Here is a 27168-nt window from a genome sequence, read left to right on the forward strand (position 1 = left end):
AGGGCATGGTGGGAGTTGTAGCCTTGCAGCAGCTGAAGACAACATCTATAGAAGGGCCCATTCACACGACCGTATATTTCAGTCCACATCCGCTCCGCATTTTTTGTGCATCAGATACGGACCTATTCATTTCAATTGGGCCGCAAAAGTTGCGGACAGCACACTGCGTACTGTCTGCATCCGTATGTCCATTCCGTGGCCCCGCAAAAAAGATAAAACTTGTCCTATTCTTGCCTGGAGTTGTAGACATGAATAGGCATTTCTATCATGGAAAAGGATATTCCATTTCGCAAAAAGGGAAGGCACACGGCTGGTATCAAGGTTTTACGGACCCCAAAAATGGACACGGTCTTGTTAATGAGCCCTAAGTGTTATCTGCCTGCTAAAACGTCACCTCTACACACCACGAAGTGGTGCCTATTATTAGGCTTCTTCATAAGATGTGTGAAAACTGCAGGATTTTTAATATAGTGACATTTGCCCAAACAATATTTGGGGATATTTTTGAAAAACTTGATTAAGGTTTTTTTTTTCAGCATGGAAGTTTTTTGTTTTTTTTGCCTAGCTGAAAGCCAGTGTGATCTTATTATAGTCTATGGGGTCTGGCAGTACGTGGCACTATCTGGCTCTGTTGGACCCTGATAACTCTTGCAAGCTGTTCTCTGCGGAACAGCGTGCTAGATCCGTGATGTCGCAGATGTGAATGTACCCTTAAGGCCTCGTTCACACAAACTATACAGTTTGGCTCAGGCTGCGTTTAATGAAATTCGCACCATTTTACAAGCAAGTTCAGTCAATTTGGTCTGCGATGGCCTTCAGTTTTCCGCACGGGTGCAATCCATTTTGATGCGTGTTTTTTTTTACACACGTGAAAAACAAAAACTGAAGGTTTACAAACAACATCTAGCAACCATCATTGAAAAACGCATCACACCAAGACGAAATGCGTTTTTCACTGAAGCCCCATTCACTTCTATTGGACCAGGGCTGCGCAAAAAACTCAGGATCTAGAACATGGATGTCAAACTCATGGCCCGCCAGATGTTGCAAAACTACAACTCCCATCATTCCCTGATAGCTGTAGTATGCCCAGGCATGATGGGAGTTGTAGTTTTGCAACAGCTGGAGGGCCACGAGTTTGACATCCCTGATCTAGAACATGGTGCAATTCTTACTCAATGGAGAAATGATGCATGGGGGGGAGGGGGGGGGGGGGAAGAAAAAAAATAAAACACACATGTGCACACACCCATTGAAATGAATAGGGCAGGATTCAGTGCAGGTGCTATGTGTTCACTTCACACACCCTAAGGGGCCTTAGTTACTCTAGTGATTAAACCAAAATGTGGTGGGTTCTAGTCCGCCTCCACTCTCAAAACCAGCATACCCTTTACATTTACACACCATGAGGTCTGATCACCAGGACCCCAGAGGTCCTGAGAGTGGAGGTGCCTGGTACCCAGTTCCTTATTGAGGGACAGCAGTACGGCAGACCAATGGCCTGTCTATTCATACTTCTGAAAGCTTTATTCACAGTCTGCAACTTGTGTGTTCTTGGATATTAAAGCCCCATCCCCATCTCAAGTTTTCATAAAGGAGAATAAGCAGCACAGTAAATAAGCCACACACAGCCGTCTATACAGAATATACATTTATATTATAGGCCAGAAATGTGTACACCATAATAATCAGTACAGGGATAAAACACTGGAACGCAGAAGCCCAATCTCCTCCTGTATATACAACCTGTTCATGTGTCACACAGTGCTGCCTGCTTCCAGATATATTGTCCATGCATACAAAAGATGGACGACCCAATTACCCCCCTCAACACCCCCCCCCCCCTCCCTCCAACCCACCCCAGAACACTGACCATAGCCCTGCCATGCAGCCCATACCAAATCGAAGGCAGGGGAACCCCCCTGACCCCACAGACTCACCTCTATCCTCCATGAGCGAGCTAGGCTTGAAGGGGCAGTAATGTACAAATGGTAAAAACACAATGGGCACCAGTACAGTGAACGCTCAGCCATAGCATCCACCGGCCCCTGCTGTACACGCAAGTGAAGTGAAATGTTCGGTAAAAACTAGCCAAGTAAATATATGATGTAGCCTTCTGTTCCATCAGATTTTACTTCCTAGAATAATTTACTATTATATTGATTAGAAGGGTTAAAAGTCGCGCTGCTGTATGCACTTTTATACTGCACAGTAGACGTAGTGCTTGCCTCAAACACTGTAAAACAGTCAGATACAAGTTAAAGAAAAACTTTGCCCCGAGTTCTGAATGAAGGAATCTCCGGCTGTTCCTCGATTAACTGTCGGGCTGCAGAATTGTACATGTCATTACCGCCTCTCATACTGAAAGTTTCTGTAACTTTGCAACAGACCTTGCGTTTCGATTCTCCACCATTTCCAAGATCTCTGCTTGTTATCAGTTGCAGGAACATTATTCCTTACAGCGCAAGGCTAGAGACCCACTTCCTCCAGTCTAGACAATCCTCGGTGAGCTAAACAGCCTGGACTCTACCCGCCCTCATCCACTTTAGGAGCTCAACAGCCTGGACTTCTGGGCTGATAAAGTGGATGAGGGCGGGTAGAGTCCAGGCTGTTTAGCTCCTAGAGACGTGTCTAGATTGGATCCAACAGTAACAAGCTATGAGAGTATAGACCGCAAGAAGGGCTTGAAAATGAATTAAAGGTATATCAGAAAGCTGTGAAATGTACTATGCAGTGAACTTAAATTGTAATCTTATGGGTTTAGTGGGGGACTGGCTATAAACCGAGCTACCCCCAAAACACCAAGACTGTTGACCTCACAGCACCCCCTCATGACCATTACTACCCCTTCAATAGGGCCTGTATCACAATAACAGCTGAATAATATTCATCAGCAGTTTTTTTTTCTTTCAATTTCTAACAAAATAAAGCATAATACAATATTAACATCTCGTTGCTCTGAACATTAGGAAAAATACAGACACTAAAAACCAGGGTTCACCAACCCACTCTCCTTCCCAGGAAGGTGGAGGGACTACAACCCTCAGCATGGCCACATACTGTCAGGACATGCAAGGAAGTTGTAGCCCCACTACCGGATGAAAGGGTCACTGGTTTACGAAATCTTGCTAAACTAGAAGACTGCCCCTAGAGCTGTCAGTGTATTATCTTATGACAAGGCACGAAACACACAGTTTGGAAGGTCCTATGCAGTCGATGTGACAGAAGGCCCCGCAACCCTCACACATGGCCATGGCTTTGAAGCTGCACGAACACCTCAGTGAAACTTGCTCCTTCCCTCCGTCTCCCGAGAAGACTTCCACAGAGAGTGAGGCACTGCCCGTAACCTCACAGTCCCCAGGCATTGAGGAGAGACGCAACCCTGCGGAGTAATGGTAGGCGGCCACATCCTGCGACAACATCTCCAGGAAGGTGTCCATCTTATTTCGGGGAGACAAGGCTAGGTCTACAGGCAGCTCAACACGGACCCCCACTTCCTTTGGGAACTGGATGAAGGGCATACCCAATAATAAGGGGACTTTACCAGCAAACCCAGCCGAGTTATACAGCGAATGTTTATGGTCTCCACAGCTGTCCTGGCAACCCTGGGACATCTCCTTAAAGGGGTGAGGGCTGGATGATGGCTCAGTGGTGGGGCCAGGGCTACCATGCTTTCCTGCCTCCAGATTCGCAGGTGACAAAATGGAGTGCATGTACAACCTTTCTTGTCCATCATTTGTACCTGCTGAAAAATTTCCAACCGTGGCTTCAGGTTCAGGAAGTTCATCCTCTTTAAACACATTAGCTGTGCAGGGGACAACATTAACAGGCAAAGGAACTGCCAGGTTTCCCTTAAAACAATCAAAAGCAACGTTCTCAGCAGCAGGCACTAATGTCTGCTCCAAGGACCCTGCCTGTATAGCACCATAGGGTAGGTCAGACTTATTTGGCTCCAGTGAGCTGTTGACCAAGGGACAAGGAACATTGTCATGAGGGTGGCCGTTACAGCATGGGTCACTAGCAAAGTCCAATGTGGTGTTGGGTGTTGAGGGGTCATAAACATGCACGGGCAACTGTCCTGTGGGTAAGGTTTTAGCTGTGTCCAGTGAGTGTGGCTGCACTAGAGAGGATGTAGGTAGTACATGGTGCTCGGTGCTGTCCGCTGGTGCTGCATCAGTTTTATTTTCAGAAGAATCCTTTTCGGTTGAACATAACGAGACCTGCTTGAGTCTGTTCTGAAAGGTATTGGAGACGTCACCCAGAACACATGGCGTACCCTCAAAGGACTGTCCTGTGGTGCCATCCATAGAGGATGCAAACATCCTCTCATCACTACACTGGCTCATACATATATTCTCCTCCTCTTTGTCTGCCATAGGAACTTCCTTATCGCCATTCTGGGAGCTGTCCTCTAGGACACTCACCTTATCGAGGTGCCATTCTTTGGTAAGTGAGTCATTCGTGCCATGGTCATTATGAACATTGCCTGCATCACTTGACACCAAGCTGATTTTGACCCGTGGGACTTCTTGTTTCTCCGCCATCATGGCAACGGCCTGCAGTAATTGTGTTCTGCAGCGATTTGCTGGTTTCTCTCCATGTCTTCTCTTTCTGGTTCTTCTTCTGGAGCCTCTGGACCGGCTTCTTCTTTTGCTTGTGTGGTGGCAGTGGTTACCGCTGCCTCGGCCTTCACCATTGGAGGTCTGGGAGTGATGGTCACTGGTCTGACTGTCAGAAGGCGAGCAGGGAGAAGGCCAGCACCCAGTGGGATCAGGGTTTGGGATGATCCGGTGGAAGATCTGGTAAGCTGGCAAACCTTTAACCACCCAGGGAGGTTTGATCCGAGAAAGCTGTATCTGGGGAGAAAAATACCTGTAATTAATAAATTTAATTCATATTCTAAACAATTATAAAAGTTGTACAGCTCAGGATGCTGAGAATGGTATAACAGATGTTAGACAATAGCAAGAGAGGAGCAACTTGCATACAGTGATATTATACCAGCTGTACATATATAACTATATACAGGAGATAACCAGGTTATATCAGCATGGCCCATATCACTATATACAAGATGTGCAACTTATACCAGCTGTACATTAGGGTTGTTGCGGGTATCGAAATTTCGATACCAGGACAAAAGTATCGATTGGGTATTGATAAGATACCGGGCTTTCCTTTTTTTTTTTTTATACTGGGCTGCGCAGTCTAGTATCTCTGAACATGAGCGTGCTGCTGTCAGCGCGCTCATGTTTTCTCAGCAGCACAGGGGAGAAGGAAGCAGTCTCTCTCTCCCTCCCTCCCCCCTGTGCTGCTGCCACCAATGAACAGAGAGAGGGGCGGGCGCGCACTGCGCCACCAATGATACGACTTTTCCTACACAGAGCGGCGCCCAGCGACGTCCCAGCACTTACCATTATTCCTGGGCGCCGCTCCGTTTGCCCGCAGTGCCCCATATGCTAATTACTATTGGAGCGATGGGGAAGAGACATCAGCTTCTCTAGTGGGCGTTCCTTCACCCTGCGCTGCGATTGGACAGCGCTACAGCCAGGGAGAAGGAAAGCCCACTAGAGAAGCTGATGTCTCCTCCCCATCGCTCAGATAGTAATTAGCATATGGAGCAGTGATGGAGCTGCGATCAGCGGTAGTTAACCCCTCAGGTGCAGTATACTTTATGGTATCGAAACCGAATCAAAAATTTGGTATTGCAACAACTCTACTGTACATATATAATTATATACAGAAGATACACAGGTTATACCAGCATGGTCTATATCAGTATATAAAAAGATGTATAACTTATACCAGCTGTACATATATAATTATATACAGGAGATGTCTAGGTTATACCAGCATGGTCCTTATCACTTCATTCAAAAAAAGATTATGTTATTGCAGCTGTATATATAAACAATCATATTGAACATTTTATCTCGTACCCGGATTGGTGGGACTTTTGGTTCTTCTTTGGTGGGCTGTGGCTTTTCGGGGTGAACACTCTGAATTGTGTTACGAAAGGACTGACGCTGTTCCATCCGTGGCTTCTTTTCGAGGGAGGGGCTGGAGATTTCTGGCTCGGTGGTCTTCCTCTTCTGCTCCGATGTAATCTCGGGATGAAGTTCGGGCACTCTCTCGGAGGTGGAGGGGAGGCTGAGGTCATCTCTTTTGGACAATCTGCTCTCCACAGCTGAAGGATCAGACTCCGTTGTCTCCAGAGGAAGGGGAGGAGAGGTGGTAACTTTGACTTCAGCAGTGCCTGGAAGGTTACGTTGGATCTTTTTAGTGTTCCTGTAAAGACTCCTCCGAGTTCTGATGTGAACATCAGGAACCACCTCCTGTTTCTGAGCAGGTTCTAGATTTGTTCTCGGCTTCTCTTGCTGTAGGCAAGGTGTTTCATAAGACTTATCTTCCAGATCAGATCCTGGCTCCTCCAAATACCCGAGCCTGGAAATTAGAACAAGACACAACATCAATGGGATGGTGACAACCTCAGAAACAGGCTGGTTGTCAGAACTAATTTATTAGGAATAGCGGCTTTAGTAATATAAGGTGGGTGCAAACTAATCAACACATGATCACAATGTAACTATACTATTATATTCAGGGAGGTGGGGCAGTGATAACCTTATTCACAGGTGTTGCCATTCATGGACACATGTCTCAGGTGGCTCCAGACAGTTAGTTGTAACAAGGCTGTGATGTCACAATGGTGCTAACCCCCAATGGACGGCTGGGTCTGAAGATAGCCCAAATGCCAAGCATGCAGCACTATGGGGGGCAGTGGTGCAGTCCAGACTGTACCAGAACTCAAAAAAGAAACAAAAGCTTCTTACTTCTGTCCATAGAAATCTTCAAAGAACTTCTCTTTCCAGTCTTCAACTTTCTTCTCCTTTCCCATCTCCTGTCTCATCCGCTGCTGAGCCTCAGGAGTGAATTCACCTGCAGAAGATGTAACAGTTACTTAAAGGTGTTTGCCTATTTTAAACATTGGGGGCATATTGCAAGGATATGACCCCAAAGTCTGATGAGGTTGGAACTGCAACTCTCTCTAGAAAAGAGTTTGCAAAAGTAAACATACATGGCCACCCTCTATTCATTTCTATGGGACTGCTGAAAATAGCCAAGCGCTTGCTCAGCTATTTCCATCAGCCTCATAGAAATGAATGGAGCGGAGGCTGCGTTTGCGCAGTTTGCCTCCCATTAATTTATATCTTCTGGAAATAGCTGAGCTCGCTACTCGTCTATTTTCGGCACTCCTATAAAAATTAATGGAGGGCGACCACACATACTCGACCCTTCACTTAGCAGGCTCTGTTCTAGAGATGTGTCTGTCCCAGAGGTGGAACCCACAACTCGGACATTGGGGGGCATAATCCTAACAATATGCCACCAATGTATGAGATGGGCTGACGCCTTTAAGGGGCTCCCAACAAAAACAAATAGATAAATTTGATGCGACAAGCGCCTACCTTCTGCCAGCCTCTCCCTCCACCTCTGACACGCGTGAGCAAAAAACTCATTATTCAGGGCGCTCCCACTCATCCGCAACTGTCCATCTGGGCTGACCTACAGACAAAAATGGTAAATCCTGCACCTGTTCTGATAATTTGTTACATTGCATTAGGACAGTTACAAAATATTAGTCATAGGATGGTCTAGACCAGTGGTGGGGAACCTTTTAGAAACCAAGTGCCCCAACTGCAACCCATTTATTTATGCCAACACGACAATTTACCCTGAATACTACAGTCCAGTAAAGTATATCTTCCATGTACTTTATCATTTAGCTATAATGGCCTTACTACATTCAGTGCGCTGCCTGTGCTGTCCATAGCGCGCTCTGCACTGATGAATGGCAGGAAAAGTCTAAGCCATATTGGTACACCATAGACCTTATCCAGGGAGTGGGTGCCCAGAGAGAGAGCTCCGAGTGCCACCTCTGGCACCCATGCCATAGGGTCTCCACACCACTGGTCTAGACTGTAATAAGCCCTCGACCGTGAGAAGTATTAGGTCAGGAGGTAATTCCGCTTCTGAAAGTAATTACAAGGGATTCTGTCATCAGAATTATCCCCATAGAGCCAATTACATGTTATTGGAGGTTTCCTACAGCAGGGTTACTCAACTCCGGTCCTCAGGGCCCACCTGCCAGTCATGTTTTCAGGATTTCCTTAGTATTGAGCAGGTGATATAATTAGTGTCAGTGCATCAGGACTTACCACAGGTAGTCATTCTGAGGGATATTCTCAAATAGTGACCGGTAGGTGGGCCTTGAGGACTGGAGTTGAGGAACACTATCCTATAGCATGTCAGATATATACCAGTGTGTAAAGCAGGACTGATGTAGTTTTGCAGAAAAAAAAAACTTTTATATGTATGCAAATTAACTGTGAAAAGAGCCCAAATGGCAGTCCTACCAGTCAGTGGAGCCCAGCACCTCCCCTCGTCCTCAAGTCCCCTCCTAGCTCCTCAGACGTCATTCCGATGCTGCACTGTAATCTCACACAAGAGCGTTTACTCGTTACCTGAGCACTCGTGCCGTCTCCCATTCATGTGCTGGCATCAGCCTCATATAAAGAACTGTACATGCACCAGTCAATTAAAGGGGTTATCCCATGAGTAATGTATCAAAAATAAAATAAAAAAATAAAACATAACCTACTACATGGCAACCTCTTTCTAACATGGATCCAGAGATCTCCCCATTCATTGCTCTGCTAGATTTATATCAAGCTGACAGCTCAGGGGAGTGTCTTTTCTGCTGCAGCTCAGGGGGTGTGTCCATGCTCTCCCTATCACAGCTCAGGAGGCGTGTCCATGCTCTCCCTATCACAGCTCAGACGACAGTTGAAGGATGAAACTGAGCATGTGCGGCGTTCTCAGTAAGCAGGACAAAGAAATACAAAAAAAAAACAGCAGGTGGCGCTATACAGATACATTTCATTGAATAACTCAGTGGTTATGCCAATTTTTTTTATTACATGCAATTACAAAAGTATTCAGATCCAGGGACTGGTTTAAAAACGGTAGAATATTTTTCGTGGGACAACCCCTTTAAGCTGGTAGAACCGCCCTTGGGCACTTTCACAGTTCATTTGCATACATATAAATTTGTTTTTTCTGCAAAACTACAGCAGTCCTAATTTACAGACTATAGACAGACAATATATTTCTGACATGCTGTAGGAGACCTTCAATAACATGTAATTGGCTCTATATGGATAATCCTGGTGACCGAATCCCTTTAATAAAGGTTCCCATTCACTGACAACAAGGAGGGATGTTGAAAACGGTGAGGGATTAAAATTCCATTTAACTTCACATTTATCGCCCCTCATCTGCTCTGTATCGTACCTGTCTGTCCACGTCTGGGAGGAGTAGTAGAAGCTGCTGCTGGAGGTGCGCCGGGAGAGCATTGAACATCCGCACATTTATCAGGGCGCGAAGATTAGTGTTCACTAGGATGGAACCAGGAGTCTCAAAGTCGATCTCCTCCTCCTTCTTCCTCACTTGTCCTATAAAAAGAAAACAGTTCACGGACCCAATACATTTTGGTAGGAGGTTTGTTTCCACCTGTACCCAGCGCCTACAATCCTGTCTGAAATGGCAAAATGTGAGAAATATTAGCTTTGCATCATTGCCTTGCAGTGCTGGGTTTGAACATCTACATGGAGATTGGCCTCCTACTATTTGCAGGTTCTCCGGTTTCCTCCCGCATGCCAAAATCATACAGATAGGTCAAATTCAGTATTTTGATTGTGAGCCCCAATGGGCCAGGGACTGGTGTGAGCAATGACAATCTGTGTACATTACTGTGTATGGTTTCACGTCAGATTGGTGGAACATATTGGACGAACCTGGAGCAGAGATGTTCTTTAGGCTTCTCAGATGATGGGTGGAGTTGCCGCTTAAGGCTGATCGTCTGTGAAAAGCTAGGCTGCCCCTCAAAGCACTGTTACTGGAAGATTCACTTTCTACGCGGCGAACTGACAAACCTGGAGCCAAAATCACAGTGAACTGGTGAACCCAGCAGTTACGCTACATGAAGAACGTCCTGCAGAACTGCTCTTTGACAGGCAATATGGCAAAATTCCTTTACGTTTTATACTCCAGCAAACTTTCTGATCCAGAGCGCCAAACCCCCTGTACAGACCATTACATTAGAAAATTCTACCAGCCACCACTAGGGGGGGGGGGGGGGGGGGGGGGGGGGCTAATGGCACACTGATTACCAGAAGCCTATTGGCCCACACTTACTAATGTGATTGCATCTAGATTTTGTCATAAATTTAGTCAATTTGGCACATTCCTGGCAGATGTTACATCAAGTTTTAGACCTATTCATGAAACATAAGAATCAAAATGAATAATCCACATTGCCTTGCAGCTACGCGTGCCAAAATTATGCCACAAAATAAAACATCCAATAGGTGGAGTTAGCCAAGAGCTATAATCATGCACCAAATCTATCAGCCGGGGTGATTAAAGGAAACCTGTCACCAGGATTTTGCGCACAGAGCTGGGGACATGGGCTGCTAGATGGCCGCTAGCACATTTGCAGTACCCAGGTCCCATAGCTCTCTGCGCTTTTATTGTGTTAAAGAACAGTTTTGATTGATATGCAAATGACCTGATATGAGTCCTGTATCCAGAGATGAGTCAAGCGGAAAGGAGCCCAGCACCGCCCCGCGTCCTCCGAATCTCCTCCTTGCTCCCCGACGTCACAGAGCTGGAGCGCCGAAATCTCGCGATGCGCGAGCTAGCGCATGCGTAGTTCGTTCCCTGTGCTGATGCCAGTACAGGGAATGAACATGATGCCGACACTGCGCATGCGCTAGCTCGCGCATTGCGAGATTTTGGCACTCCAGCTCTGTGACGTCAGCCAGCAAGGAGGAGATTTGGAGGACGCGGGGCGGTGCTGGGCTCCTTTCCGCTTGACTCATCTCCGGATACAGGACACATATCAGGTCATTTGCATATCAATCAAAACTGTTCTTTAACACAATAAAAGCGCAGAGAGCTATGGGACCTGGGTATTGCGGATGTGCTAGCGGCCATCTAGCAGCCCATGTCCCCAGCTCTATGCGCAAAATCCTGGTGACAGGTTTCCTTCAAAGATACGTCAAATTTGACTGCCTAAGTCTACATTGTCTACGGGATAAGTAGATCAGTCCCATTGTGTGAATGTCCAAGGCAACAACTCCTCACCTGAAGTGGAGGGCAGATGAGCCCCGTTTACTTTAAGAGGTGTAAGGACAACCCGAGGCAGCAGCACCCCACTTCTTCTCTTCTGCTTATTCATCTAAAAACACAAAGATCATGCAAGACATGTACCCAAACACTTCACACTCTGCTGGTATTGTTACCTATGGGGCAGTATTTCATGACAATGTACAATTTCTTTAAAGGGAACCTGTCCCATGCAGTGTAATCTTCCAGCAGCATGCTATAGAGCAGGAGGAGCTGAGCAGATTGATCTATAGGTTTGTGGGAACAGATTCAGTAAAACTTGTATCTCATTCTTTTAAATTCCTGCTCATTCAGGGCTTTGAAGTCCAGGAGGCGGTCCTATCAGTGATTGACAGCTGTATCTGTATGCACTGTCCTAGAGGGAAGGTTGTCAATCACTGATCGGACCGCCTCCTGGACGTCAAAGCCCTGAATGAGCAGGAATTTAAAAGAATGAGATACAAGTTTTACTGAATCTGTTCCCACAAACCTATATATCAATCTGCTCAGCTCCTCCTGCTCTATAATGTGCTGCCATCAGCTCAGACACTGTGTTCATTGCGACAGGTTCACTTTAAGAAGAATCGAATACTGACCTGTACTAGGGACCTGGTTTCTCGGACATGTGACTCTTGAGAACAGGACGCACTGCTTGACGTTTCTGCTGTGACACAAAAAGAAGGAAAAATCCATAAGGGTGGACCAAAACGATGCTTTGGTGAATAAAAAAAAAAAAAAAAAAAAAAATTATATATTATATATATATCACATTTATTATAATTTTTGCCGTGGAATATTCATTTTTTGGAGATTGGATCGCTTCAACATCCGCTGGCACCCAATTCTCTTTGGACATGCGGTGCCGTTTACACTCTATGCTATTTTTGAGATATCTCTATATCTATGGCACCATGACTGGTGGCGCCGGGCACCGTGACTGGTGGTGCCGAGACTGAGGCTGTGCCCGAGACTGTTGACTGCAGCTAATTGCTGAGACGGTTGGCACTGACTGGTGGTGCTGAGACTGCTGGCACTGTGAATGGTAGCACTGCGTGATGGCTGAGACGACTGACACTGACTGGTGGACAATACAGCTGGCAGCAGCATCTGTGTCTGACAGGACTGTAATGGCGGCGCCTGTGGGAGATCTGGACGGCTGTGTGGTGCACTGCGATCCTATTGGCCGGCACGCATGCGCATTTAAATTGCTGCATCGCGCATTTAACTTCAGCACACACGCACAGACACATCGCAGGCACGGAGGGATTTTATTATATAGGATTACATTTAATACTGCCAGTTTTCCAGCTCTGAATGCAGCCTGCAATGTAAAGAATGAAGGCACCCATGTCATATAGTGTATATATGAAATAAAATATGTAGGGGAGGCAAAGGTTTGTATGTTTCCATATACGCAGGGACACATGGTAACACTCATTACAGAGCCTTCGTATATTGTCCGTAGCTGAAAAATCCGCTGTAGAAATGTAGACCATGTGTTCCTATGGAAAGGGAGGAAAATCTACAACTTTAAAATTTCCACATGGAGTTTAAAGTCCATCTGTCAGCAGATTTGTACCTATGACACTGGCTGACCTGTTACATGTGCGCTTGGCAGCTGAAGGCATCTGTGTTGGTCCAATGTTCATACGTGCCTGTATTACTGAGAAAAACGCAAATGAGCCCCTAGGAGCGACGGAGGCGTTACCATTACACCTGGAGGCTCTGCTCTCTATGTCGCACCTTCGGCACTATAATTGACAGGGCCGGGTATGATCACTTTACTCTGCCTGATCCTGATAATTAAAGTGCAGAGGGAGCAACAGTTGCAGAGAGAGCAGAGCCTTCAGGTGTAACGGCAACGCCCCCGTTGCTCCTAGAGCCTCATTTGGACGTATTAAAAATATTTTTCTGAGCAGTGCGGGCACAAATGAACATGGGACCAACACAGATGCTTACAGCTGCCAAGCGCACATGCAAATCTACCGACAGATGACCTTCAAGGTTTTCCATGCGTTTCAGATTTTGTATATGGAATTTTAATAGACTTCATTGATATATGTAATTCTGCACCGAAACCTGCAGCGGCAACTTCACTTGTGGAGCGACCACTGCAGATATTTTTACTCCAAATGTGAAGGCCCCCTTACCCGCAGGCTGCACTGGAAAATGATGCAAACCAGAAATACGGTTTATTTATTGGAAGGCCTATGGCCCCTTTAACATCGCCCCAATCACTAGAAGACGGAGTGTCAGATACTCAGAGGGGTCGTCGGTTCTATTCTCACATGTGGCTAATAAGCAGAGAAGCCTACAGCTGAGAGACATCATGGTGCCATCTCCTGCCGTCGGTCTCACCTGCAGGCACTGAGCTGTCCTCGGTCCACTGGCTTCCCTCCTCATCTGCGGTGTCCTCTGCGTCTCCATCGTCAGGCAGCGACACCACACGAGACCACTGCACTGCGTTCTTCTGCCGGACAATACACAGACGCGTGAAAGACTGCACAAACACATGGAAACGACTCCACAAAACTAAACCAGGAGCAGCTTCATGAGAGATAAGAGGGGTGAAGCTGGTGCAACTGTACCAAAACCCAGCCAAGCAAACTAAGGCTCTGGGTCACATCAACCATATGCTTACCAGTCCCGTTCTTACTCATTTAACAGTAACCACAACAGTAATGCTCCATTAACACGTCCGTAGCGTGTTTTGCGGACCCCGGCAACGCGAGTTCCGCATTTTGCAGACCGCACATTGACGACACTATTAGAATATGCCTATTCTTGTCCGCAATTGCCGATAAGACTAGGACAGGTTCTATTTATTTATTTTTTCGGGAACGGAATTGCGGACCTGGAAGTGCGGGTCCGCAATTCCGTATCCGGGCTGCACATCGTGCGACCCCATAGAAATGAATGGGTCCGCAATTCCGTTCTGCAAAATGCGGAACTAAATTGCGGACGTGTGAATGGGGCCTAACCTAGGAGTCACAGCTCCTTTATTCAAATACAGACCTCCTAATGCCTTGAAAGGGGTTGTCCGGTACCACATCTTACCCCCTGTACACAGGAGAGTGGATAAGTGTCTGGTCAGCAGAGGTCCCTGCCGATCACTAGAATGGAGGCTCGTGTTCCCCTGTATTGGTGAAGCAGCAGACAATCACACGTGCACTGCTGCTCCATTCAACTATGGGGTTGTCGGAAAAAGCCGGGCACTTGTACTCTGCTATATCTGACAATCCCACAGAGTTGAATGGATGCATGTCCGCCGTTCCAAGAGGTCGAACTCCCACTGATCAGACACTGCAGACAGGGGATAAGTTGCTGTAATGGAGCAACCCCTTTAACCAATTCACAGAGGTAGTTACAGGTTACAGAGTCTAACTATCAACAGGGGGAGCTCACTGCGTACAGATTTAGGCTACATTCACACGACCGTAAGCGTTTTCGATCGGCACATGGCCGGCGGTTGCGGACAAGAATAGGACATGCTGTATATTTTTGGCGGGGCCACGGAACGAAACAACGGATGCGGACAGCACGCGGTGTCTGTCCGCATCTTTTGCGGTCCCATTGAAATTAATGGGTCCTTTGCGGAACGGATGCGGATCCTTTCATACGGTCGTGTACCTTCACCCTTATACAATTTCTGCCAAACTCTAGAGGTATACATTCATGGAGCTCCCTCTAGTGGTGACCAAAGGCACACTTGTGTATTTTAATGCAGGGATTTGGAGCTCTGTATCAGAAAATCAGCTCTCTGAAACAAAAAACAAAGCTCCAAAAACAAACCAGAAACTATTTCCCCGCAGTTTAGAAATCCAGAATATCGCATTATCTGGCATCTAGCAGGTCCTGTTAAGTAGTAAATCCATCCTTATAACCACTAGTGACCTCACTAACCTTCATAGTGAAGAGGCTGATGCGGCCCGGGAGCTTGTAAAACATGGCTTCTCGTGTCCTGGAGTTGGAATGTAACATGGCGTTCAGACACGCCAAAGGGGAGGACCCGCTGTGAAGCAAGAAGAAGTGTTAGATGGTGGTTGTGCAGGCAGTTCTGGTTTATCTCATGTTCGACCACTATTGGGAAGTTCTACACTTTTCAATTTTTTACTTTGAATTCCAAGTCTTCACCCCTGCTTGTTGTGAGAGGATGGAAACATTCTTGTTCACTGTAAGAAACTGAAAACTTGTATAGACATGATACGTTCCACAGCTGAAGGTTTGCTACAACTGTATCCAGTATAAACAACCCTCTCCGAGCTGACCGTATCGGCAACACATCATCTCTCCCTCAGAGGTGGGAAGCATTAGGTCTGGAGATTGATCGGCCTCCAATATAAAGAAAAACTTTGGAAAAAAAATTCTATGGTGCTGTGTGAGGGCTGGCCATTTTGGTGTGTGTATGACCTTTTGATCACTGTTTATTACATTTTTTGGCGATGCGAAGATGCGAAAAAAATGTCAAAATGGCAATTATTATTTTTTGTTATGGCATTAACCGTATGGTATAAAAACATTTAAATAGTATGGTCGTTTTGGGACGCAGCTATCCAAATTAGTTTTTTATTGTTTATATTACAGGGAAGGGGGGAGAGGTGATATGAATTTTTAAATGTTTAAAAACTTTTTTTCCCATTTGATCTTTAGATGGCTTCTCCCATACACTGCTGTGATTTAATACAATAATGTATAGCAAATTTCAGTACATCCTTACGCAGCACTGCCATCAGCAGTTATCATTGGAATATACCTGTGATAGGCAGGAGACTACCAGGTCTATCACCACCAATGAACGGCTTCCCCAACCTCAGTGCGGGGAAGCCGTTCAGGCTCGGGGACTGCAACTCAGATGCGGTGAGGGGTTAAAATGCCTGCAATCAGCATCATGGCCGATGGCAGTTATTAGCTGTGGGTGTCTGCTGTGTGACCTTTAAAGTTCCAAAATCCGCAGTACATGTGCGGCAGATGTCGTGAAGGGGATAAAAAGTTACAGAATTTGTAGCTATATACCGATTAAGAGGTATACTGACATAAGACTGGATGAGATCTTAAAGGCCCTCATACACATTAGTGTTTTGTCGTCCAAACTTGCCGAGAACCGTGGGTTCCGCTGACAGATTAACATAAATGGGGAACTCCTGACAGATGATGTTGGGGGAGAGGAGGATCAACGAAACTGATCCTTTTGTTCCCCTGGTAGAGAAGTGTCCGTATGGCCGCCTTTACATCTCAGACCATCCACATAACTGCCCCTCCCCCATCACACAGGCTTACCTCCTACAGAATCCATGGACAAAGATGGGCGATAAGAAAAAGGAAACAAAAAAAGGGAAAAGTAACAATCACTGAAATTGTATGATTCATCATGAAAGTAAAAAAAATCTGCAGCAGACACAAAAGAAACTCATTACAACTGAGTAACCCCCTCCATGACCTCACTTTCCGGCCCCCTGTAGCTTACTTTGTCTCTTTCAGCCCTTCAGCCTCAATCACATTCAGGATCTGTTTAGGGGTCATCGGTGCATCGGAGTAATTCTCCAAAACCTGCAGGAAGGAAGATCAGTCAGCAACGATCCACATGACAAGAGAGCAAAACACATGCAGTGTGAGCGGCCTGTGGAGGCGGAGCCTAAAGCAAGGCTTCCTGTGCTCTTCTCCGCCCCTTCCGATCCTGCACTACGTATTCCAATTAAAAGAAGAAGGATACTAGTGCAGGGACAGAAGGGGCGCAGTAGGACAGGAAACCGGAAATCTGTAAAACAACATTCCATCAAAGCTACAGGGGTAATTCCACCCATCAGATGGCCACTGTAGCTGCGTGTCGGGGGGGGGGGGGGGGGGGGGGGGGGGGGCAACACACCCCAAAGTCTGCACCGACTCATATCAAGATGTCTTTTTACAGCATCACCCACACAATACTGGAAATATAAACAGAAAAATGCTGAATCTCCCACGCGTTTCAGCTGTAGGATGAGTGTGACGGAAACTGCACACAGCCGAAAATCTGCAAAGGCAGAACTGCTTAGGGGACTTTCACACTAGCGTTAGAGGATTCCGGCAGGTAGTTCTGTTGCCGGCACTTAGGGGTGGGCGATATAGACGATATGCAATATAAACTATATAAATTTGGCCAAAGATAGAGATTACGTTTATATCGCCATATCGTGGTAGAACATGGCATGCCCCTCTCTCGGCACGCACCATGTTCTCCTGAGTCCCTCCCTCCCTACTGTGTGCGGCTGCCGCTGACCACCAATGAGAACAGAGAGGAGGAGGAGAGGAGGGACTGTGGCCACTCCGCCACCAATGAGAACAGAGTAGGAGGAGGGGCTGTGGCCACTCAGCCACCAATGAATATAGTTAATATGCCTGAATACAAACGTAGCCTGCATGTGCCGGCCATATCCCATACCCGACCTCTATTAATGCGCGCCTCAGGTCCTGTGGGGTTAATTGCAGCAGATCATGGCGCGCAGTAATAGAGGCCAGGTATGGGATATGGCCGGCACATGCAGGCTACGTTTGTATTCAGGCATATTAACTATATTCATTGGGGCCGCAGTGGTCACAGTCCCTCTCGTGGCACCAGGGTGGCAGCTTCTAATCGGAGCCCCAGCAGTGTAATCCTGGGGCTCCAATCAGTTACCATGGCAGCCAGGACGCTACTCAAGCTCTGGCTGCCATAGTCGGCTCCTTGCAGCTGTGTGCACTATGCACAGGGCAGCAGGGAGAGTGTGAAGTCCTATTCACCATAAAAGAGATCTATTAGGGCAGTGATAGGCCAACTGTGGCTCTCCAGCTGTTGCAAAACTACAACTCCCACCATGCCCTGCTGTAGGCAGTCTTTGCATGCTGGGAGTTGTAGTTCTGCAACAGCTGGAGAGCCGCAGTTTGCCCATCACTGTATTAGGGTGACTAAGACAAGGGTTCTAGCCCCTAAGGAGGCTAATAGTTGTTAAATAAAAAGTAAAATAAATAAAAATATTAAATATATTGCGGAATATAATCACATATCGCACATGCTTAAAATTATATTGCAATATAGATTTTAGGCCATATCGCCCACCCCTACCGGAACTGCCTGCCGGATCCGGAAATCTGTATACAAACAGATTGCATTTGTCAGCCGGATCCGGAAACAAATGCGTCAAAATATCCGGATCCGTCTCTCCGGTGTCATCGGCATTTATTTTTTCTCTCATTTCTAAAGATCTGCGTATGCGCAGACCGGGAAACGGGATCCCTTTTGTCTGGAACACTTGGTACTGGATCTGGCATTAATACATTCCGGCATGTGTTCCCGGAATTCTGTCCGGAGAAAAAACCGCAGCATGCTGCGGTATTTTCTCCGGCCAAATACCGTAAGAGGGACTGAACTGAAGACATCCTGATGCATAATGAACAATCCGTTCCGCATGCATTAGGTTAAAACTGAAGCATTTTTTCCAGTATTGAGCTCCTGTGATGGAACTAAATACCGGAAAACTTTAACGCTACTGTGAAAGGTACCTAACCCAGTCAGCAACATGGCAGGTCAGGGGCTATTTATTGTAGACAACATACCCACAAGATTTATTAGAGTCTGAAAATCCTTCTGTCTAATCAGGAGAAGCTGCTCAGTGAATTCCCCCATGATTTAGGCGCCGCAATACAGTAGTACACTGGTATGATCTATACCAGTGTATTACTGTACTGTGCCGGCAGCAGGGAGCGCACGGCGTCATAGCAACCAGTGACGCCGTGCGCTCCTGCTCTCAGGAGGGATCCAGGCCGCGGTTCCACGGCCCACACACGGCCATGTGCATGGGGCCTTATACTGCAGCTCTTCTCCATTAGTACACAGTTATGATTAGCTTAGCCACAACGTCACCTGTAGTCTGAGAAGAAGAAATTCTCCTCCTGACTGCTCAGACGCATAGGCTGCATGACTTGTACGGTAACCCGTCCATAACCAGATCACTCATAAGTGCGCAGGCCATGGGTGCAGCAAGCGCAGTGACTCCCACGGGTGCAGTAAGGCCTCTTTCACATTGGCCGTTACGAATTGGGGCCGGATAGGATGCGGGTGCGCGGCGGGGAAATCGTGCGAGTGAGCACACAATTTCAGTCAGTTTTGACTGCGACTGCGTGGTTCCATTTTTTCTGCGCAAGTTCAATGCGTTTTGCACGCACGTGAGAAAAATGAATGTGGTACCCAGACCCGAACTTCTTCAATGAAGTTCCGGTTTGGGTTAGTTGTAGTGTAGATTATTTTCCCTTATAACATGCCGATCTCTGCTCTTTCTTCAGGACCTGTGGTAACGTCACTGAGCTCATAACATGGTCCAATCACATGGTCCACCACCACGGTGATGGACCGTGTGATGTGACGTCACCACAGGACCTTTAGCCGGCAGCTCATGATTAAAGAAGTAAGAAGAGATCGGCAACTACGCGATGAAGAGGAGGAGGTAAGTTTTTTTATTTTTTTTTAATCCCTCAATCCACATTTTACTTAGCGTTCTTTTAAGAATGCTACTATTTTGCGTTATAACCATGTTAGGAAAATAATAATGATCGGGTCCCCATCCCGATCGTCTCCTAGCAAACGTGCGTGAAAATCGGACTGCATCCACAATTGCTCGCGATTTTTACACAGCCCCATTCACTTCTATAGGGCCTGCGTTGACGCGAAAAACGCACAAAATAGAGCATGCTGCGATTTTCACGCAACGCACAAGTGATGCGTGAAAATCACCGCTCATGTGCATAGCCCTATAGAAATGAATGGGTCTGGATTCAGTGCGGGTGCAACGCGTTCACCTCACGTATTGCACCCGCGCGGAAATCGCGCCCGTGTGAAAGAGGCCTAATGGTCACATCAGTCAGTCATATGACCGCTCCAGCAAGTACCTTGCTGTAAATATTTTCACTGCATTTCAGTGTAAGGGTCCATTCGCACGTCAGTAGTGTATTGCAGGATCCGCAATACACCCGGCCGGCACCCCATAGAACTGCCTATTCTTGTCTGCAATTGCGGATAAGAATAGGACATGTTCTATTTTTGTCCGGAGCCGCGCTCTGGAAATGCGGATGGGGACAGCACACTGTGTGCTGTCCACATCCATTCCTGCCCCATAGAGAATAAATGGGTCCGCACCCATTCCGCAATTTGTGTAACGGATGCGGACCAATTCCACAGACGTGTGAATGGACCCTTAATGGGGTTTTCGGATTCTGAAATTAACCAAGTCTATAAAGATGGCACCCGTTTCAGTTTAAAGCAGCAGATACCCAGGACTAATGTGTGATCACTATTAAACACATTCTACCCCTCCGATGCCTTGGTCAATTGTGACAATGGGATCAGAGGAGTCTTTCCCCAAGGAGTGCTATGTTCACCTCAGGACCCAAAAAGGCTTGCCCCAACTGAGATCAGGGAAGATGTTAATTCGCTGTGGTAGCCTCAGTCCCTCTGAAGGATCAGAGGCTACCACAGTGATAGTTCTTATGGTCCCATAGGCTGCAATGATAATTTACTGCAGTCTATGGGACATGTGAGCTAACTATTGCAGGTTCAAGTCCTCTAAGGGGATGTAATATTAGTGTGTAAAAAATAAAATAAAAAGTGATACAAAGCAAAAATCAGTTTTTTTAATTCAAAGTTTTTATTTTTTCAAGTATTAAAACCCCCCCAAAAAAACTATACAAATGTGGTATTGCTGTAATCGTACCGCCCCTGAGAATGAAAGTAACAGGCAGTTTTATTGTATAGGGAACGCCATAAAAACAATCTATAAACCTATGGTAGAAGTGCGTTTTTTTGCTGTAATTTCATCCCATTTGGAATGGTTTCCAGCGTCCCACTACATACTATGCAATATTAAACGGTGTCATTATAAAATGCAACTTTTCACACAAAAAGCAAGTCCTCGTATGGGAATGTAAACATAAAATAATTATCGCTCCAGGATGACCGAGTAAAAGAGGAGAAAAAAAATAAAATAAAAAAATCCTAGGGTCTTGGAATGGTTAAAGGGGTTATCCAAGACTATTAAAATGTCCCCCATATGCCTGGCCCCGCTCCCTGCGCCACTACTGGTCCCCCACACTGACTCTTCTCCCCATGCGTGGATGAAAAAAATCCGGTGTCGGGGGGAAGGGCAGCCAATGGCAGGTGGTGACGGGGGGTGAGCCCCTCTAGCATCGCGGGTGAAGCTAGGGAGGCTCATCCCCGTCTTCCATTGGCTGCTTCCTCCGACACTGGATGTTTTCATGTGCGCACAGGGAGAAACAGCGCGGGGACCAGGAAGCCAGGTAAGTATATTCAATGTGAGGGGACATTTTTATAGTCTTAAATCCTACATTATACTCCAGAGCTGCACTCACTACTGCTACTACTCTCCCCTGGAGGGGGAATCCTGTAAAGATCACTTGAAGAAACACAGACAGGTGAGAAAGAACCCAAGTGTAACAAAAAAGTAAAAAATAAATAAATGAATACAAACACTGTGTGCATGTGTCCACTGTTAGGCTACTTTCACACTTGCGGCAGGACGGATCCGACAGGCTGTTCACCATGTCGGATCCGTCCTGCGGCTATTACGCCGTGCCTGCGGACCGCCGCTCCTTCCCGATTGACTATAATGGGGACAGGGGCGGAGCTCCGGCGCAGCACAGCAGTGCACGGAGAAAGCCGCCGGACTAAAAAGCCTGACATGCAGTAATTTTAGTCCGTGGCCTTTCTCCGCGCACTGCCGTGCTGCGCCGGGGCTCCGCCCCCATCCCCATTATAGTCAATGGGGACGGAGCGGCAGTCCGCGGGCACGGCAAAATAGCCGCAGGACGGATCCGACATGGTGAACAGCCTGTCGGATCCGTCCTGCCGCAAGTGTGAAAGTACCCTTAGAACAAGAATGGTGTTAATGGAAGGACAATGGGAGGGAAGCTGCTGCTGTCCAAATAAAGAGAACTGCTGCCCTGAGATTTCCTGGATGTTCTACAGAGCTTCTGAGAAGACGTTCTCTGGATAGATTAGACAAAAGGGGAACTTTGTAGAACTTCACGCTAAGCCTGGTGGAAAAAGAACGCTGCACAACAATACCAAAACCTCATCTCAACCGAGAGGCATGGTGGAGCGCACGTCATGGCTGCTTTTCTGCTTCCTAGCTTGGCTGCCTTGTGACTGAAGGAACAACGATTTTACAGAAGACTGTAAGAGGCCACGACCTCAGGCGGAGGAGACTTTCAGTGACGCCACAGGACAATGACCCAGAGCATGCAAGTAAAAAAACTGGACAACTCAGAATAGGCCATAAAAGTCAGATCAGCAGGGGTTTGACATGGGGTTGGGCGATATTCATGATATACCACGGTATTAAGAAACGGCGATATCGCCATTTCCTAATTACTGCGGTATTTTAGTGATATCATAGGGGCAGTCTCACTTAACAGTGCTGCCTGCTTCTAAACGTCCAGCGCACATTACACCAGTACGCTGCGCAATCGGCACAGTGGAGAAGGAGCTAGACCCTCCCCACTGTGATGCAGCCGCCACCAATGAATAGATTAAGGGGAGGGGGCTGCGAAGTTTCCGCTGGCCACCAATAAGTACAATACTGAGGAGGGTGGGGGAGGTCACTGCGCCACCAAATGAATGTAATTAACCCCTAAATAGAAATGTAGGCAGCATTAATCGCAGCACCTAAGAGGTTAATTGATGGGGCTTAGCAGGATCCCCGTCATTGAGGCCGGTTGCCAGCTGTGTGATACAACCGGCACCCGCTGCCTACATTTGGTTTTAAGGGTTAATTATATTCATTGTTGGCACAGTGGCCACAGCCCCCCCTCAGTATTTGCATTAGGGGTGCAGTGGCAGCTTCCGATCAGAGCCCCAGCAGTGAAAACACGGGGCGCCGATCGGTTACCATGGCAGCCAGGATGCTACTGAAGCCCTGGCTGCCATGGTCAGCTCCCTGCTGCTGTGTGTACTACACACAGGACAGCAGGGAGAGTGTGAGGTCCTATTCACCCTGATAGAGCTCTATTAGGTCAAGGGTTCTAGCCCCTAAAGCCTCTGAGGGGCATTTACTAATGTCTTAACGACAACAATGGCTTAATAAGGTTGCAAGATATGGCGCACCCCATAGTTTCGCATTTTTAAGGTGGTGATAAGAGGGCGGAGCTTCGCACACCCAGCCGGATTTACTATAACTCATGCCAGGAAGTGGCCTAAGTTGCAGCTGAAGTGTACACCAGCCCGCAGCTGATGGGGGCTTCAGTTTCTGGAGCACGGACCGCCAGAGATGAGCCTAATTTATTTACAGGCATCTGCCACATCTCATTATCCAGAAATACAGTATTTTCCCCATCTCACGCCAGGTCTAAAAAGGTGGGTCTCGTGTGGGTGGGGACAGGCCCGTCTCATTCATCGTTTTCTACGTCTGTTTTAGGTGTAGAATGTGGTCTAAATGTAAGAAAGGTAGGACGCTGGCTTACATTTAGAAGTGGCGCTGGATGCGCTAGACCCCCTCATAACTCCGGCGGATCCACCGACAGTGCAGGGGCTTTATTACGACCGGCGTCTAAAACACCAGTCTTAATAAATGACTCTCTAACTAAATGCAGTTTAGGGCATGTACTAGTGATGAGCAAAACTTGCTTTGGATGCCATATCCAAAGTCGCTTCACTCAAAACTCCGGACAAATGCTGTACGGAAATCCGTCTCCGTACAGCATTAAAATGTACCGGCTCCAACGAGCTACCAGTCGGAACCAAAGCCAAGTTCGGTTCCAAGTTTTAAAGTGGTTTTCCACTTTAAAAACTAACTACCAACGTTATTCAACGAAGTCTCGCACGACTTTGCAAATAACTAACTTGGGCTCATCAGAGCCCATACATTTCGATGCTGTATAGAGACAGATCTCTGTACAGCATTAACCCGAAGTTTTGAGCGAAGCGACTTTGGGCGTAGCATCGGAAGCTGGCTTCGCTCATCACTAGTATGTATGCCAGTTTTTGGCTGCATTTTGAAAAGTGAATCTCCCCCATTCCGTCTGTATTATCGGCCACATAGCCAAGGCGGATCCGTCTGTATTATCGGCCACATAGCCAAGGCGGATCCGTCTGTATTATCGGCCACATAGCCAAGGCGGATCCGTCTGTATTATCGGCCACATAGCCAAGGCGGATCCGTCTGTATTATCGGCCACATAGCCAAGGCGGATCCGTCTGTATTATCGGCCACATAGCCAAGGCGGATCCGTCTGTATTATCGGCCACATAGCCAAGGCGGATCCGTCTGTATTATCGGCCACATAGCCAAGGCGGATCCGTCTGTATTATCGGCCACATAGCCAAGGCGGATCCGTCATGAACACCATTTAAAGTCAGACAGACACCAAAATGCTGCAAGCAGCGTTTTGGTGTCAGTCTCCAAAGCGGAATGGAGACGAAACCAGGGCTGTGGAGTCGGTAGATAAATGCTCCGACTCCTCTGTATTTTATACATTCCTTGAAGGAAAGAAAGGCAACATACATGTCATTACCACAGAACTACTGGCTAGGAGCTGCTGCCTTCTCCTTTGTGTGCTGATCTTCTGCTGAAGATCGGGCAGTGGGAGGATCGGAGAAGGGGCATCTATTGTAAAACATGATTTCCCTAGTAGAATCCCATAGTCATGTTTAAAGTTTAAGCTAACAATCTGAGTTTACAAGTTTTTATAGCCTAAGGCCGCATGCACACGACCGTGGTCCGCAAAACACGGATTGCGCCCATGCACGTTCCGCAATTTGCGGAACGGCATGGACAGCCTTCAATAAAATGCCTATTCTTGTCTTCAAAGCGCGGACAAGAATAGGACATGATATATTTTTTTAGCAGGGCCACGGAACGGAGCAATGGTTGCGGACAGCACACGGAGTAGTGTCCGCATCTTTTGCAGCCCCATTGAAGTGAATGGGCCCGCATCAGAATTGCCAAAATGGCAGCTTGGATGCGGACCCAAACAACGGCTGTGTGCATGAGGCCTTAGCTGAATCCATTCCCTTCACTTAGACAAGTGTGTAGTCCTGCAAAAAACATTTACTTGGCAAACTGCGGCTCTCCAGCTGTTGTAAAACTACAAATCCCATCAAGCCCTGCTGTAGGCATACTGGGAGTTGTAGTTTTACAACAGCTGGAGAGCCGCAGTTTGCCCATCCCTGGGCTAGGTTAACCATGGGCGTTGCGTTCCCTGTAACAGCGGAACACAACACAATGGAAAGTATAAGTATTGCCGCTCCTTAACTGTGTGTGGCGTGCCATATAGTGAAGCACATGAAAAGCATGCTTCTTCATGGTCACTTAACGTGTTCTTTTTGCGGTAACGTGACGCACTGCATGCATTGGCCTTTATTATTACAGTAGAGAAGTAAATAATTATAACTTTTTGTGAATTGGGACATTTAAACTTGCTTTTTTTTTTTATTATTCCAATTTTAATTTAGTCGGAGTCAGTTCATTTTTGCCGACTCAGACGCCAGGTACCCAAAATCGCCTCTGACTCAGACTCCACAGCCCTGGACGGAATGGAGACGGAACTGATGCATTCTGAGCGGATCCTTTTCCATTCAGAATGCATTAGAACGCAAACTGATCAGTTTTGGACCGCTTGTGAGAGCGCATGATAGATCTCAGAAACGGAGACCAAAACGCGAGTGTGAAAGTAGCCTCATTAGCAATACATCCAGCAATCCAAGTAACTCCAAAGGGTTCACACACTTTGTATTACAACTGTACATAAAATTATCCTGTACTGATCCCCGGTTAAATCCTGTATTATACTCCAGAGCTGCACTCACTATTCTGCTGGTGGAGTCACTGTGTACATACATTACTTATCCTGTACTGATCCTGAGTTATATAATGTATTAGACTCCAGATCTGCACTCACTATTCTGCTGGTGTAGTCACGGTGTACATACATTACTTATCCTCTACTGATCCTGAGTTATATAATGTATTAGACTCCAGAGCTGCACTCACTATTCTGCTGGTGGAGTCACTGTGTACATACATTACTTATCCTGTACTGATCCTGAGTTATATAATGCATTAGACTCCAGAGCTGCACTCACTATTCTACAGTGTCAAATCTCCCAGCATCCACTGTGTATTCTGCGTTTTGGCAGTTTGCACCCTGGTAAAAGTTATGTCAGTCCCCCCCTTCACCACAGAAGCTCTTCTAAGTTGGGGGTAATCAGAAATTGCAACTGTTCACAATAACTAGCAGAGTTGTGAATGCAGCTCTGGAGTATAATACAATGTATGGGCTCTGTTACATTTCTTCTAATCCCGACACACTCCATCCTTTTACTTTTATTTAGAAAATAAATAAAGTCCCTTAAAGGGACTGTCCCACCGCGAATATTGGTGGCATATCGCTAGGGTCACAGGGTGGGGGAGAGACGTCTTCCACCATCACCCACTACACCAGATCCTGGGACTAAACAGTAAAAGAGACCCATGTTATGTACTCAGTGACATCCCCTCCCCCACAATGAGCAATCACATACCCCTCTCTCCCCTATATATATATATATATATATAAAATAGATGCCCACTCACCACCCCACGCCCCTCCCTATTTCATGCCCCTCACCACCCCGGATCCTCCGCCACACACGTCACGCCAGAGCTCCCTCATTATAACCTCCCCCCGATCACGGTACCCGTCCCCGCCCCTCTCGGTACCATCTTGGCGGCCTCGGCCCACGTGCGTTCTCTGCGGCGCTTCTGTTTATCTCTCATGTTGTCCGGTCGCCGGGCGGGTCTGCGCGGTTCTCTGGGGTGGGCTTAGTATCCGCAGATGTCACTCGGTAGTAGGATGACGGGACTTGTAGTCCGCTCCGGCCCTGGCTGCTTCTCCGCACCGGAACCACACTCCCCACAATACACCGCGCAGATCACTTCCGCC

The 27168-nt window shown here is 47.0% G+C and overlaps 1 protein-coding gene across 5 annotated transcripts; it reads right to left on the reverse strand.

The window, feature by feature from the left end:
• Positions 1 to 1636: 1636 nt before the first annotated feature.
• On the reverse strand, positions 1637 to 27168 carry ASXL1 (ASXL transcriptional regulator 1). Of its 5 annotated transcripts, none has more exons than XM_044298631.1 (12): positions 26946 to 27168; positions 16693 to 16776; positions 15133 to 15243; positions 13588 to 13699; positions 11826 to 11890; positions 11209 to 11302; positions 9858 to 9995; positions 9355 to 9515; positions 7470 to 7566; positions 6834 to 6939; positions 5940 to 6444; positions 1637 to 4856 (listed from the first exon to the last, which is right to left on the reverse strand). In XM_044298631.1, exons 1-12 carry the CDS (start codon positions 27000 to 27002, stop codon positions 3165 to 3167), a joined length of 3222 nt encoding a protein of 1073 aa, XP_044154566.1. In that variant the 5' UTR covers positions 27003 to 27168; the 3' UTR covers positions 1637 to 3164. The 5 variants fall into 5 exon arrangements, with proteins under 5 accessions (XP_044154566.1, XP_044154567.1, XP_044154565.1 ...); XM_044298632.1 differs by having other exon boundaries at positions 1637 to 4850; positions 11826 to 11893; XM_044298630.1 differs by having other exon boundaries at positions 11826 to 11893.

This window comes from Bufo gargarizans, chromosome 6 (assembly GCF_014858855.1).
Source record: "Bufo gargarizans isolate SCDJY-AF-19 chromosome 6, ASM1485885v1, whole genome shotgun sequence".
NCBI classification, from domain to species: Eukaryota; Metazoa; Chordata; class Amphibia; order Anura; family Bufonidae; genus Bufo; species Bufo gargarizans.